Raw genomic sequence first — 15,202 nt, 5'->3', positions numbered from 1 at the left:
TAGAGAGTGGAAGGAAGAGTAGAATAGAGAGTAGAAGGAAGAGTAGAATAGAGAGTGGAAGGAAGAGTAGAATAGAAGGATCCACTGTGTCAAAAGCAGCACTAAGATCTAGCAAGACAAGAATGGAAGAAAGTTTGTCATGACGCGCATGAAGACTAGAATCAGAGACGCAAAGGAGAGCTGCTTCCGTGGAGTAGAGAGAACAAAAGCCAGACTGAGAAGGAGGAAGATTACAAAGATTAAGAAGCAAGCTGAGCTGCACATACACAAGCCATTCAAGAAAGTTAGAGGGAAATGGCAAGATAAAAATAGGACAGACATTAGAGGAATAAGAAGAGCTTAGAAAGGGTTTCTTCAGAAGGGGAATGAGGGTGGCAGCTTTAAAAGTGGAAGGATAGATGCCTGACAATAGAGAAAGATTACAAAGAGATGTAACAGGTCCTCTTCTGTGCCATGTTTTTGTATCATGGTTGAGGGTTGGGCTGGTTGTTCATGTCTCTTTGTATTTACCCGTTGTAAAGCTGCAGGCAGATATGATGTTGCCCATCTACTGAAGCCACCAAGAGGTTCTCTGTTGGTGTTGATGGGGGATTGGTGCCCCAGAGAAAAGAACACCTTCCAGTTATTATGGATTCCACTATTTCTTCGTCCTTGCTGAAGGTGGAAAGTCTACTCCATTGGTGGAATGCAGACTGACCTCCAGGAATTCTAGTCATCAGTCACAGGCTTGAGCTTCCCTTAGATGGCAGCTTTTCCTTGCAACCTGACCTGTTTGGTATAATAAGCTCTACTTTGATTCCATGGTTGGGAGAGTGTTTTCCTCCAGCAGATGGATTGGTGCTGGAAGGCTTCTGAATCTACTAACTTCAAAGAGCCACACAACCCTTCTGGTATGAGATTGATGTGAACTCCGGTTCCACTCCCATTTCGCCAGACTTCTCTATCCCAGGACTCGGTAATGGTCATTAGCCAGGAGTCTCCGGCTTCAGGCTTTGCTTTCATGTTCCCTTGGTGTAGGCTGAGATCTGTGTCTGAGTCCAGAGGATTCCACTTCTGACATCAAACATCACAGATGGCACAAGAATGTCTTCAGTGCTCAGAGGTGGTTCAATGTTTTTTATTGAAATATTGCGGCCCATCCTTCCCTCTCTACTCTTTACCTCTACCTCCTCTCTAACAAAGGCACATTCAGAAACCTAGGGTATTGTCCCACATAGACCCAGAGAATCCCCTATTCAGGTGTCGTTTTCGGATCCGAACCCTGGGGGTGGACGAGCGAGGGAGGATAACCTGGGAAGGAGAGTCCGGTATTCCAGTGGGACGGTAGGTGAAGAAATCCCAGAAGCCTTCAAGGTTATGCAGATCCCATTGTCCCTAACCCAAGGCCGAGACAAACATGTCATCCCAGAACCAACCCCGGAAAAAGGGAAAGCAAGATAAGAGAAAGACATAACTTCAATCCCAACACTCCTTTCTCGTCCACCAATCCATCTCTAGTCCTGATCATGGAAAATGTTATAGAGACCGGCCCTCTCATGTCTGGGAGTGGAAAATAGGGAGTAATCTGACACCAAGACAATCACTTTTTGGATACAAAACCAGGGCCAGGAGATTTCCCTTCCACCTTTGCCAATCACCTTGTAATCATATAACCTGTAAATATCTGTTCCAATCTTGTTTGGTCTCCACCTCCCATTTCCAACATGTACTAGGAGAAGGAAGAGGCGATTGAGAGCAATGAAGATTTCCCACAAGGTTAACATGGGAAGGCAGGGAGAGGCCTACTACTACCAACTACCAGTGAATTGTTCCACTAATAGAGTCAGGCAGAGTCAAGCAATCTACACTAATCATTCACATCTGACTCCACTTGACACCACAGAGAGTTATAAAAGGTGTGGTACTGCACAGGTCAGAGAGTAGCAGTTAGGAGAGCAGAAGGGGAGAGGCGTGGCTGAGTCCAGCAGGGGATCCCTTCTCATTCTGAAGATACGTTTTTCCAGAGAAAAGGAAGCTGCAGATGGAGGTCCCCAAAATATCTGGAGGAGAGTGGGACGCCGAAACGCTGACCCGATGTGTGAGAAGGGTTGCAGTGTGGCGAGAGCCGTGTCTCCAGGGAGCCTGATTGGGGCATGCTGAACCCTCGTGGCCAGGCAAATGCTTGTTCCTGGAGGAGGAGTCCAGGTCCCAGGGGTATCTGAGGGGCAGGTGGTGACACCCTGACCTCAGCGCTGAAACCGGCAAGCCTTCCCGACAGCATTGCGCTAGCCAATGAGTTTCTGTCGGATAAGAAACCCGGTGTTCGTGTGAGGCTGAAAAGAAAGACTATGGTATGATAAGTCATTTATAACGAGCATGTACACAAGTGTTTCTAGCCACGTTTCACAAGAAACATATGAATCCTTTCGTGAACTTAAAAGTCCACTATTGACCATAGGGAGAGGAGAATTATGGGACCACAATTATATGAGTAAGCCGAAGGGGTCTGGCACACGCGTATCTGTAAAAGGGGTCCCATGTAATAAAGAAGAAGAAACACAAGCATTGCCTCAGCCAAAAGGAAGCCAGGAGTGTGTCAAGGAAAGATAGAAATAAGAGGGTGCAAGTGACCCGAAAGTTTAAAGGTGCAAACGGCACAGAAGAAAGGAAACATAATTAAAGAGTGCAAGATGCACGGAAAGGGAAACACAGAATGTGCCAAAAGCATGGAAAGGAAGGAATGGCCCAAGTGTTAGCAGCACCATAGCAGACAAAGTAAAACATAATAAACAAGTAAGCAAAGAAGGGGACCATGTGTCAGAGTGGTCACACACAGGGAAGAGTGTTAGGGAGAATTCTCATCTATGGCTAATTTCCCTCACCTAGTGAGTCCCTCAGCAGCTTTGCTGGACTTCTGGAGTTTCATTTTTTCCACTTGGTAAGAGTGAGAGCTTATCCCCCACTCTTACCTATGTTTTGCCATGTGTTTCTATCTGTTTTTGTGAATGTGGACTCTGAAGTACACCACTTCAGTAGCCCCCTTCTTTTTGTGTGTCACACAGCACCTTCAGTGCCGTGGCACAGGGTTGTCTTTGAGACTTCCCTCAACTCCATTTCTGAGGTGACTACAATCACCCGGAACAGTGGTAAAGTTACCATTAACTTTACTTAGTCAATCTACCACAGATCCAGTACACCCCATCTTCCATGGGGTACTGTAAAGGGTTAATTTGTATCTCTTTTTATCTGTACCTCCTAGAGCATTGTTTCGCTGTTTTAACATTTAGACTTGGCTGGTGGCAGTGGTATCTACCCTAACCTTTCTACCGCGATTATATTAGATAAACGTGGTACTGTTCTTGGCTATTATATTAGCCTCGAACATAAACCCGCTTGACCAAATCATTTTTCTTTTGGCTCCGGTTGGGTTTATTCGCCATTTCTTTTTGTTAAAGTCCCTCTTGTGTTTTACTTTACTTACAGAATAAAAGCTCTGCGTTCTCAAAAGTCTCTGATCCTAACCCAGTGTTGAAAAGAGGAGGTGAACGGCGCCACTTGAGAAAAGGTGGAAAAAGAGGAGCTACCCCGGAGATGATGTGGGATCAAAATCCCCAAAGTGTTATGAAAGGCTGTTCAGACCTAGAGAGAAGGACATTGGGCCTCATTACACGGTAGAAGGTAACCATGGCGCAATTAGTGCCCTGGCTACCCCCTACCACCTTCTGGGTCCAGGTAGGCGGTATGGGGACTTACCGGGTCATTCAGACCCTTGAGGACCCGGTAAATCCCCATGCCAATTACCATTTCCCATTCCCATTCGAGCCCCCATAGGGCTCAATGGGAATGGGGAAAGAGCTAATAACAGTACTGCTATTAGCGGTACCGTTATTTGCTCTGAAGTCCCTCAGCGGGTACCTTCCTTAACGTGTGGTCTGACCACACGTTAAGGACGGGACCCACTGAGGGATCTCGTAGTAGGGCGGTAGGGGATTACCGGCACTGGTGCCCTTACCAGTGCCGGTTATCCCCCACCGTGTAATGAGGCCCATTGTGTTTTGAGAGGTGATCCTGTCAAGATGAACCTTTGTGTTTTGTGTTTGTGAATTTTGAAATGAACCTCTTGAGAGCTGAGGGACCTAGACTTGGGGAAAGCGTTAAGATGGATTTCTAAACTCTGACTTGGTGGGCAGAGGTTTGGAGGCCACCCCAGTTTAATGAAACAGGGGAACCTTCTGGACTAGCCAGACCAATCAAGGTAGCTTGGCAAGCGGTCAAGACTTAGGGCCTCATCACGAGTTTGGCGGTAACCCTTAAATCCGGTGGTCGCGCTATTACCGCCGAGGCAGCCACTTGTGCATGTTAGCTGCGTTTGGGACACCCTCGACCCTGCCTTCTGCTGCCGCGGAATCTACACAGCGCCGAGACGTCCCTCTGATCACATCTGAACCTGCCAGAGAAGAAACTAACTCGGAGAAGCCTGGGTCTGCCTGCATCGGGGACCGGTGAGTAGTCAATACCCTGAACCGGTCTCCCTCCTGCAGAAGCCTGTGGCTTTCCCCCGCTGTTGAAAAGCAGCACCCCTTTCTCCGTACTCGTGCCCTGCTTCTGCCCATAAGTGGAGGCTGCCCTTCAGTAGCGGAGGTCTGTTTGCCATCGTTTGTTCACCTCTCTGAACTGCCTGATTTCCCCGAAGAGACACTCCTTGGCCCATTGGCACCCGCGTGTGAAGGTACTTTTGAGCACAAGGCACCACTCTTCAGAGGGCTCGGACTTCCTTCTAGTTAGGTGGTCTCTGATGTCGAACTGGGCCTAACGATTACTTGCACTGCCTGTTTTCCTCCCCATCTAGGTGGTCTGCATATTTCGTGCTCCTAACTCATTAGACCCCTCGGTCTTGTATATATATTGTATTGATTGTGATGTATTGGTTTACTTGAGTTTTATCGTGATTCTTTACTATGGTCGATGTTACAAAGGCCTTGTAATAAATGTGTCTATATTTTTAATATAACACCTGTCTGGAGTAATTTGTAAGTGTCCTTGCTTTGTGTGCTCATTGCGGGCTTTCAGTCACCCTCACCCCTCTTGAGACCTAGGGCCTCATTACACGGAAGGCGGTGATCCAGGGTGCTATTAGCACCCTGGACCATGCCGGTAAATTACCGGCACCGCCTTGGCGGTAAGGGGATTTACCGCCCCATTCCAAGGTCGGTGGGGCGGTAAATCCCCCTTCCGCCATTGCCCTTCCCCATTCCCATTTCTGCGTCATAGGGCTCTATGGGAATGGGGAAGGCGCTAATTACGGCACCGCAATTTTGCGGTGCCGTAATTAGCTCCGAGGTCCCTTAGCGGGTTGGTTTTTAACGCCTGCAAAAAGCAGGCGTTAAAGCACCAACCTGCTAAGGGACCTCGTAGTACGGCGGTAAGGGTTAACGGTCACCGTTGCCATTAACGGTGACCGTTAACCCTTACCGCCGTCCGTGTAATGAGGCCCTAGTCTTGACCACCGCCACCGCTACCCTGATTGGTCAGGCTTGTCCAGAGGTTACCCTGTTCCAAGTAACTAGGCTGGCCTTCTGAACCTCTGCCCCTCCAGAACAGAGTTCAGAAATCCATCTTAACAAATTGGTGTACAGCGTTGGGATACGACTGAAGGTATCCAGTGTTGCGCGCGAGCGAGGGCATTTCAAGTTATTCCCACCAGGACACGTAGTGAATTGTCGTAGTATAACTCTTTAAAGGCCATAGTCCTATCAAACAGTATGGAAAGAGGTACCTTGTTAACTTTAAATGCTTCTAAATCCGAAACATTGAAAAAGATGTGTGCTGAAAGAGGTGTCTCCTCGCAAGGCATAAAAATGGAAATGATCCAAAGAATCATGGCGTGGCAAGAAGCTCAGCTTGACACTATAGCTTCCGAGGACAGTGCAGAAGGAGGTGAGGCTGCTCTCACTGGTAGAACTGACAGTTCTGCCGCTGCACTAGTCCACCGCGACCATGAGGACAGGGAGGATGCGATGTCCAATGTTTCCTCTGCCAGTGCTGATGGGGAGGCCATGCTTGAATTCAAGAAGCAAGAGCTGCTGTTTAGGCAGAAGGAGCTTGAGTTCAATATGGCCAAACTCCAGGAAGAGCTTGAGTTCAATAGGGTCAAGCTAAAAATCGAACAGGCAGAAAAACAGAAAGACAGGGATCACCAGTTGGAACTGGCCAAGCTTCAAGTTGCCAATTGATCCAAGGGTCCTGGACATGGTTCTGGGGCCTCCTCTCATCCACGGTTTCCAAAAGATCTGCTCAGTGTGTATGAGGAAAAGAATGACATTATGGACTGGCTGAATACATTTGAGTATGGGTGTGAAGATCAACAAGTTGACAATGCTGATAAAATTGCCTGATTACTCAGTAGACTGCCACATTCTGGCTGCAGTGCCATTATGGAAATGTCGAAGGCTGAGCGAGCAGATTTTGCAATGTTGAAGCAAACTCTCATTTTAAAGTTTGGAAAGACTCCTGCCCAATATTTAAAACGATTCCGAGAGTATAAGAAAAAAGAAGGGGGTACTTGGGTATCTTATGTAACAGAATCCTTAACAAACTTGACTGGCTGGGTCGAACGTTATAAGGTTTCTACCTTCGAAGGCATGATAAATCTTGTCATGCTGGAACACATTTTTGCATCTTCTTCCCTGGAGCTTAAGCAGCATTTGGCGGATTCGAAGGAGATAGATCCTAAGAAGCTGGCCATTGCCGCAGACTTATAGGTGTCACATCGAGTGTCCCATAAGGACAAAACTCATCCTGGTAAGCAGGAGGAAGGGAAAAAGTCCAAAGATAAGGAGGGTGGGGAATCTGCTAAATCTTCTTCCCATAAGGGCCACAAAAAGAAAAACAAGGGTAAGACACAAGAGAACTCACAGGGTAGTGGAGGTCCGCCTCCGAAACAGAACTCGGGTTACAATAAGCCTCCCTATGTAAAAAGACCCAAAGGATCTTGTTTTGCTTGTGGAGCAACTGACCACGTGAAGGGGGATCCCTGATGTAAGGCTAAACCTTTGGGGGTCCACTCCGCTAATCTGGCCTTCTCCTCCTACGAGGAAGAAGAGATTACAGGAGCATCCTTCTCCTCAGACTCATTCCCCAGCGGGATAGAAGCTGAGGTAGTTTTAGTTTCCCTGGTTTCCTGGGAGCCTAAAGTCGCAGAGGCTTATGCTAGGATTCCAGATAACACCAAGCACTATTTTAAAGACAGTGTGCTGATCAATGGAATAGATACTCCAGCTCTTAGGGATAGTGGGTGCAGTCGAACGGTAGTGGATTCTACCTTGGTAGACTCAGAGGAAGTTGCCAGAGCTACTCTGATGCCCACTAAGTTGGCTGACAGCCCACCTCGCATGTTCCCAGTAATACCTGTAAATCTTACTATCAATGGTACAGCAGTCAGGATTCCAGTGAGCATTCAGAGGAGCGTCCCAGGAAAGGTCTTGTTGGGCAATGATCTCAGAGCTTTAGGGCTCGTGGGAGACACTGCTGACAGACCCTGCACAAGGTCTCAAACACGGGCATCATTGGCCAAGACCAATGGGCTGCCCCAGCCAAAGGGGAAACCCAAGGCTAAAGGAGTAAGAAAACCAAAACGGGGGAAAGAAAATATTCCCCCGAACTCACCTACCACTGCGGTGGAGGAAGTTGGTCAATCGCCCAGACCTGACGAGGAGGCGGCGATACCTGAAGTATTTGACCCCACTGACCATCCCGAACTAAAAGACTTGGTAGTAGAAGGTGCTCCTGACAGGGAAGAATTCAGTAAAGGCCAACGTGAGTGCCCATCTCTGGAAGGCCTAAGGAGACAGGCCTGGTCCCAGCTTGAGGGTGAACCTCCTGGGAAGCATCGGATTTATTGGGAAGGTGGACTGCTGTATAGTGAGCCCACAGAGTCTACAGAAGGAGACCATAGGAGGTTTGTGGTTCCCCTTGCTGTAAGACCCTTCCTCCTGCAGCTGGCACATGAAGTGCCCCTTGCTGGTCACCTTGATATTAAGAGGACCAAGCAAAGGTTATCCATACACTTCTACTGGCCCAAGATGGGGGTGCAAGTAGAAAGTCACTGCAGGAGTTGTGCCTCCTGTCAGTTATCTGGTAAGAGTGGCTCAACAATCCAAGCTCCATTGGTACCACTCCCAGTTGTGGGAATACCATTCGAAAGGGTAGGGATCGACATTGTTGGTCCCCTTGACCCGCAAACATCCTCAGGCAATAGGTTTATCCTGGTGCTGGTGGACTATGTTACCAGATATCCTGAGGCCATCCCATTTAAAACTGTAACTGCCAAGTCAGTTGCAAAAGCGTTACTTGGCATCTTTACTTGGGTTTGCTTCCCTAAAGAAGTTGTGTCTGACAGAGGCAGCAACTTTTTGTCAAAGTATATGCAGGCTATGTGGAAGGAATGTGGGGTTACCTACAAGTTCTCTTCCACATACCATCCCTAGACCAATGGTCTGGTGGAACGGTTCAACAGAACGTTAAAGAGTATGATTGGGGCTCTGGAAGAACTTCAAAGAAGAAAATGGAATCTTCTTTTACCATGCTTACTGTTTGCCTACCGAGAGGTACCACAGGAGGGTGTTGGCTTCATTCCCTTCGAACTTCTGGTTGGTCATCCTGTGCGAGTACCCTTAGCCATAGTCAAGGAGGGATGGGAGATGCCCACTCCCCCTATTACTACCAACGTAGTAGACTATGTGTTAGGGCTCAGAAAACGGATGGTACTACTGATGGGTCTGGCTAGTGACAAGTTAACGGCAGGACAAGCGCTGGTGAAACATTGGTACGACCAGAAAGCTTCCCTCATCAACTTTACACCTGGTCAGCAAGTCCTGATCATGAATCCCATAAGGCCTAGAGCTTTACAGGACAAATGGTCAGGCCCTTACACAGTGGTGGAGCCCCTGGGTGAGGTCAACTATTTAGTGGACCATGGAAGGCCTGGACAGGCTCCAAAAGTGGTCCACGTAAATAGGCTGAAGGCTTTCGTCCCAAAAGTCGAAATCGCAGCACTGCTACGGGCTTCAAATGTTTTCGCAGTCCCCTGGTTTGACACCTTGGTGCAAACATAACATAGACACAGGAGACAGCGTTCCTACCAAAAGTAGAGGATACAGGATGTCAGACAAAGTACGGTCTTACATTAAGACAGAGGTCAGCAAAATGTTAGACCTTGGGGTGATTGAACCCTCTAGTAGTCCTTGATCCAGCCCTGTGGTTTTGGTTCCAAAAGCAGGCACTTCTGAATTGAGGGTCTGCGTGGATTACAGGGCTCTAAATGCTGTCACCAAGACAGATGCATACCCCTTGCCTCGAACAGATGAGCTAGTGGATACCTTGGCTGCCTCCAAGTAGCTCAGCATGTTTGACCTCACTGCGGGCTATTGGCAAATAGCCTTAGCAGAACATGCCAAGGAGAAGACAGCATTTTCCACTCCAGATGGTCTTTACCAATTCCGGGTAATGCCGTTCGGGTATAGAAGAATGCCCCTGCCACTTTCCAGAGGCTTGTGAATCATGTGTTGAATGGGTTGGATGAATTCTGTCTTGCATATCTGGAATATATAGCAGTTTTCAGTGCCACCTGGGAAGACCATGTGAAACACCTCGGGATTGTGCTCCAGGCTCTTCAGAAAGCCCACTTGACCATAAAGGCTAGTAAATGCCAGATTGGACAAGGCACAGTGGTTTACCTTGGACATGAAGTAGGTGGAGGGAAGATACAGCCTCTACCCAGTAAAGTACAAGCAGTACAAGACTGGCCTACCCCCACTACACAGACCCAAGTGAGAGCTTACTTAGGACTCACCGGGTATTACCGCAACTTCATGGCAGACTATGGCACCATAGCTGCCCCTCTAACTGCTCTCACAACTCCGAAGAAACCCAAGAAGGTAACTTGGACCGATGAGTGTGAGAAGGATTTAAACGGCTTAAAAGACTCCTTGTGCCAGGCCCCGGTCCTCAGGGCCCCTGATTATCAAAGACCTTTTATTGTGCAGACAGACGCCTCTGACACTGGGATAGGAGCTATACTATCGCAAGTAGATGAGAAGGGTAAGGAACACCCGATTTATTGGTTTCATTAGTCGCCAGTTTAAGGACAGAGAGCTCAGATGGTCCACAGTACAGAAAGAATGCTTCTCTGTTGTGTGGGCCCTACGGAAGCTGAGGCCCTACCTCTATGGGACCCACTTCACTGTGCAAACTGACCATAAGCCCTTAAAGTGGCTGATGTACATGAAGGGCGAGAATCCAAAGTTGCTAAGGTGGTCCATAAGTCTACAAGGCTTTGACTTCACTATTGAGCATAGGCCAGGTGTCCAACATAGCAATGTTGATGGGTTGTCCAGAATGTTTAACCGACCTGAACAAGAGACTCATCCAGGGGTGGATTAGTTCCCCCTGTCCTTAGTCTGGGAGGGGTGAGTGTTAGGAAAGATTTCATATTGTAGGTAATTTTCCTTCCATGTGGCAACCCCCAAACTTTTTGCTGTTCTTTTACACCCTGATCCAGACTTTGCCAGAGAAGCGCAGCCTTCCGCCACACTCCTCTGGGCTTTAGCTCCATTCTTACAGGGAATCTGACATGCCCTTAAGACAGTCAGTACCGGGAAACTTTGTTTTCCGTAGTTCTTTTCTCATGTTGCAGCTTTAAAGCAACATGGCACAAGAGGGCACTGTAAGCTAAGTTACTGCACTCTTGGGTCTCTAGTCATTCTACAGGCCCTAGAAACTCTCGATGGATTTATAACGAACTGTGCAAGTATGTCACGGACTGGACTGGTGGCAGCGATCATTTCTTTGTGTTTTGAACTCCCTTTTGCCCTGTTAACCGCGCTTCTCGCGTTTGGCCAAAATGGGTGGCCTGGCTTTCAAAATGGCCAGACCACGAGGTTCTTTGTCCTGTCCGCTGACCGTCTTGCCCCTTCACCTTCCCCAGGCCGAGCCGACCCGGAGCCATCCTTATTTGGGCATGTACTTTTGCGAAACACAGATGCTTTCGCTGGCTTCTACAGGCCTGTTGTGAGCCTCCAGGATTTGGGCTGGGATATCTGGTCCCAATACACATTCTGGGTGCCAGAGAGTCTAGTGTGTCTTGAATGCTTGGGACCACCGTGGTCTGTAATAGGTCCACATATGGTGTGAGTGTTTTGTGAGCCGATCTCCCATTGGGTCCTCTCCGTTTTGGCATGAAGGGAGCACTGGATAAGAGGAGGCTGGAAACACCACTACCATGCCGATCTCCTGAGTTCTCACGAACAAAGGATAAAGGAGCCAAGTATCCTGCAACTAAGAAGCTGAGTCGAGGAATCGCTGGTGACCCGCTGAAGGTTTGGCACCCTGCACTGTTGTCATCCTGTGACACCCCTCTGCCTCTGATCGAACGAGAAGGCCTGTACTGGCGCTTCAACCCTTTAGAATAGTGGGAACAACTATTCTCGGCCTCTTCACCAACTCCTGTACGTAAGCCTTCGGAAGCATCCCTGGGCCATCCAGCGGACTGGCCGGCCTACACAGGAACCTTGCTCTGTTACCGCCGTCTGGCTGCTGCTGAAATCCAAGCCCTTGACACTCTCACACGATTCGCACACTTGGCGTTCCCAGGTCTAGAGTGAGAAGTGTACATTGGGCTTGGAATACAAGCGGCTGCCGAGTTGCCCTGCTGAGGTAACCATCTGTGCGTGTTTGCTGCGTTTGGGACACCCTCGACCCTGCCTTCCGCTGCCGTGGAATCTACACGGCGCCGAGAAGTCCCTCTAATCGCATCTGAACCTGCCAGCCAAGAAACTAACTCGGAGAAGCCTGGGTCTGCCTGCATCGGGGACCAGTGAGTAGTCAATACCCTGAACCGGTCTCCCTCCTGCAGAAGCCTGTGGCTTTCCCCCGCTGTTGAAAAGCATCACCCTTTTCTCTGTACTTGCGCCCTGCTTCTGCCCACAAGTGGAGGCTGCGCTTGAGTAGCGGAGGTCTGTTCGCCGTCGTTTGTTCACCTCTCTGAACTGCCTGATTTCCCCAAAGATACACTCCTTGGCCTGTTGGCACCCACGTGTGCAGGTACTTTTGAGCACAAGGCTCCACTCTTCGTAGGGCTCGGACTTCCTTCTAGTTAGGTGGTCTCTGATGTCGAACTGGGCCTAGCGATTACTTGAACTGCCTATTTTCCTCCCCATCTAGGTGGTCTTCATATTTCGTGCTCCTAACTCGTTAGACCCCTCGGTCTTGTATATATATTGTATTGATTGTGATGTATTGGTTTATTTGAGTTTTATTGTGATTCTTTACTATGGTCGATGTTACAAAGGCCTTGTAATAAATGTGTCTATATTTTTAATATAACACCTGTCTGGAGTAATTTGTAAGTGCCCTTGCTATGTGTGCTCATTGCAGGCTTTCAGTCACCCTCACCCCTCTTGAGACCTAGTCTTGACCACCGCCATCGCTACCCTGATTGGTCTGGCTTGTCCAGAGGTTACCCTGTTCCAAGTAACTAGGCTGGCCTTCTGAACCTCTGCCCCTCCAGGACAGCGTTCAAAAATCCATCTTAACACTGACACACAGCCCTTTAGCTTTTGCCCTCAGTCCCCCACCTTTCAGGCCACGTGGGTGCTTCCTGTGTTCCCACTTGCGCCTGCTGAAACTGAGGACAGCTCCCTTAGGGATTAAGCCTGAAGCTTGAGGCTGTGCGCACTAACCAGCTCCACGTCTATGTGAAACAATCACTACAAGCAGGTGACCTTTCCACACAGTTTGTGTAGTGTGTGTCTGAGCCTTGAAATTACAGTTGCATAACAGAGACGATTGTCTAGGTTGACATTACTTTTTATTCTGGTGCATGTAGAGTTCCATTCAAGGTAGGGAACTAAACCTGTAGTCACGGTTTCCCCAACATAAGCATTTATTGAGTGGCCAAGTTGCTGTATATTGCGATGTGTGTACTTCTTTGTGAATCAGAGCATTATTTGAATCCCTTAAATCTGTACATTAACACACATGTATATCAGTCAGAGATGAGAAAACATATGGTCAAGTGTCTAAAGTGCAGACTGGGGTCAAACCCCATTTTACAGAAAGTGTATGACCCCGAAAGAAATTCTTCAATTTCCCTGCGCCATAGCTTCCAGAAGTGGGGTGCTAGGCATAGGTTTCCTGTTCAGGGGCAAGGAGGCAGGATATCGGGTATTGGTTTTTAATGCTGTGGAGAATGCTAGCTATTAGTGTTGCTGTAGGGATTGAGCTGAAATGATGATGGGTGTGGGCTTTGTGTTTGAAGGTTGGGAGGTAGATAGAAAGGTATCCTCCATCTGTTGCCGGCTCAGCTCGCATTTTGCTCTTTAAGCCCAGCACGACATATGGCTTGACTCTGACTTGACTCTGGCTTGGCTCTGGCTTGGCTCTGGCGTGGCTCTGGCGTGGCTCTGGCGTGGCTCTGGCTTGGCTCTGGCTTGACTCTGGCTTGACTCTGGCTTGGCTCTGGCTTGGCTCTGGCTTGACTGTAGCTTGGCTCTGGCTTGACTCTGCCTTGGCTCTGACTTGACTCTGACTTGGCTCTGGCTTGACTGTGGCTTGGCTCTGGCTTGACTCTGGCTTGGTTCTACCCATGATTTCTTTGGTTTCACACTACTAGTTGGGAGAGGTTAGGTGAGGCTTAGCAAGAACTGGGGTTATCCTGGTTTAAGCAAACATAAAGATCAGAAACAGTAGGGGTACGCAGAGGTGCGGTATATTAGACATTCAAGGACCCAGTTACTTGTAGCATTTAATTTTATAGGCATCCTCCAGATTCAAGTGAACGTATTAATGAATTTCCCCATTCTATTTTAAGCATTCAGGAGTTTCGCCCCGCATCACTTCACATCATACTAATTTTTCCTTCTCGTTTGTCCGCAGCCCTGAAGGAGTTGGACTTGTATGAAACTGGATGGCAGAAAACACTCCTGGCCGTGGACGTGGAGAGAAACATTCAAGTTAAGTGGAAGAAACATGGAAATCCATTTACTTGCGACTTCTACTCGATTAGAGAAGAGTTGACCATCCCTCGGCAGATTGACCTGGTGGGAGGAAACAGGCACACGGTGATCGCCATCTCTCTTGGTGCCCACTTCCGGGCCTTCCCCCTTCACCTCTTCATCCGAAGGTTGATCAACATCCGCAGAGCCATCGAGCGGCTCCACCTGCGGAGCCCAGAGACACGCGTGGTCATCAAGACAGAGAACACCAGTGACATGGAGAGAGATTTTGAGAAGCTCAGCGACTTCCATGGTATTCTCCAATACTCAATACTCAATTCTATCTTCCAGGGTCTCAGGGTCGGTATTGTCGATGCGTGGGACATTACTACTGCCTTTGCAACCGACAACATGCACCCATCTCCAACTGTGATTGAAAATGAAATGAACCTCTTCCTCACCCTCATCTGTTGAGTCTTCTTCCGAGAGCAGCAGTTGCCAGCGACTTTCTCTGACCTTTCCATCCCTGGGTTTGGAGGTGAACAAAAGATCTTCAGCGACAGAGTGTTTATCATTCATGCAGAGTTTTATTTATTTCTGCATATTTTGTACATAAAAACCTGAAGTTCCAATGATATATGCCAAGTGCCAAGTGCAACCTGTGAGAGCTGTGAATTTTTAATGTGTTTGTTTTGCTTGGAGCCTGAGTGTCTGAGACTCAAGAAACCCTCAGGATTATAATTGGTTATTTATAATATACTTAATACCCTGAGGTTGCCAAGCACAGACCCAGGCTTCGAACCTGTGTTGCTCCGTGTCGTCTTGCTTACAAGGCGAGCACGTTGCCCCTGAGCTTTTCCACCCGAGACAAGGAGAATGTTGCTCTATTTAGGTGCCATAGTTATGTTTAACAATTCAGACCACGCTCTTTTCTGTCAGGGTATGTAATGTCCTTGATAAAGCCCACTTTGCCCACAAGTAGGTCCTTGGTGATAAGGGCCCTTGGCTGGAGAGTAGAGAAGCCTAGCTTTGAAGTATTAATACAGCTGCTACAAGATAGCTCTGGGGACATAGGCTAGTCTTGCATAGGTTTTTTAGGTGTGGATTCCAAAGCCAGTGGCCAGGCCAATGAGCTATGTTTGGTGTTTGTTTAATAGGGATGTGGGAATCTGCAGGTTGAATCTTTTGCATTCTTATAGACTGTAAGACGTCATGTATGTACCCAGAAAAGA

General features: G+C 48.2%; 1 protein-coding gene across 1 annotated transcript in view; it reads left to right on the top strand.

The window, feature by feature from the left end:
- The window catches only part of LOC138528307 (NXPE family member 2-like), a 447,118-nt gene extending 432,490 nt beyond the window's left edge, over positions 1-14,628 (top strand). The window contains exon 4 of the mRNA XM_069639784.1: positions 13,912-14,628. Within this exon, the coding sequence (XP_069495885.1) occupies positions 13,912-14,444 (533 nt within the window). The 3' untranslated portion in view covers positions 14,445-14,628. The remainder of the gene's footprint in view (positions 1-13,911) is intronic.
- Positions 14,629-15,202: the final 574 nt, after the last annotated feature.

This window comes from Ambystoma mexicanum, chromosome 7q (genome assembly GCF_040938575.1).
Source record: "Ambystoma mexicanum isolate Mex_15411 chromosome 7q, UKY_AmexF1_1, whole genome shotgun sequence".
Lineage (NCBI taxonomy): Eukaryota > Metazoa > Chordata > Amphibia > Caudata > Ambystomatidae > Ambystoma > Ambystoma mexicanum.
This window is presented reverse-complemented; position numbering and strand designations above follow the sequence as displayed.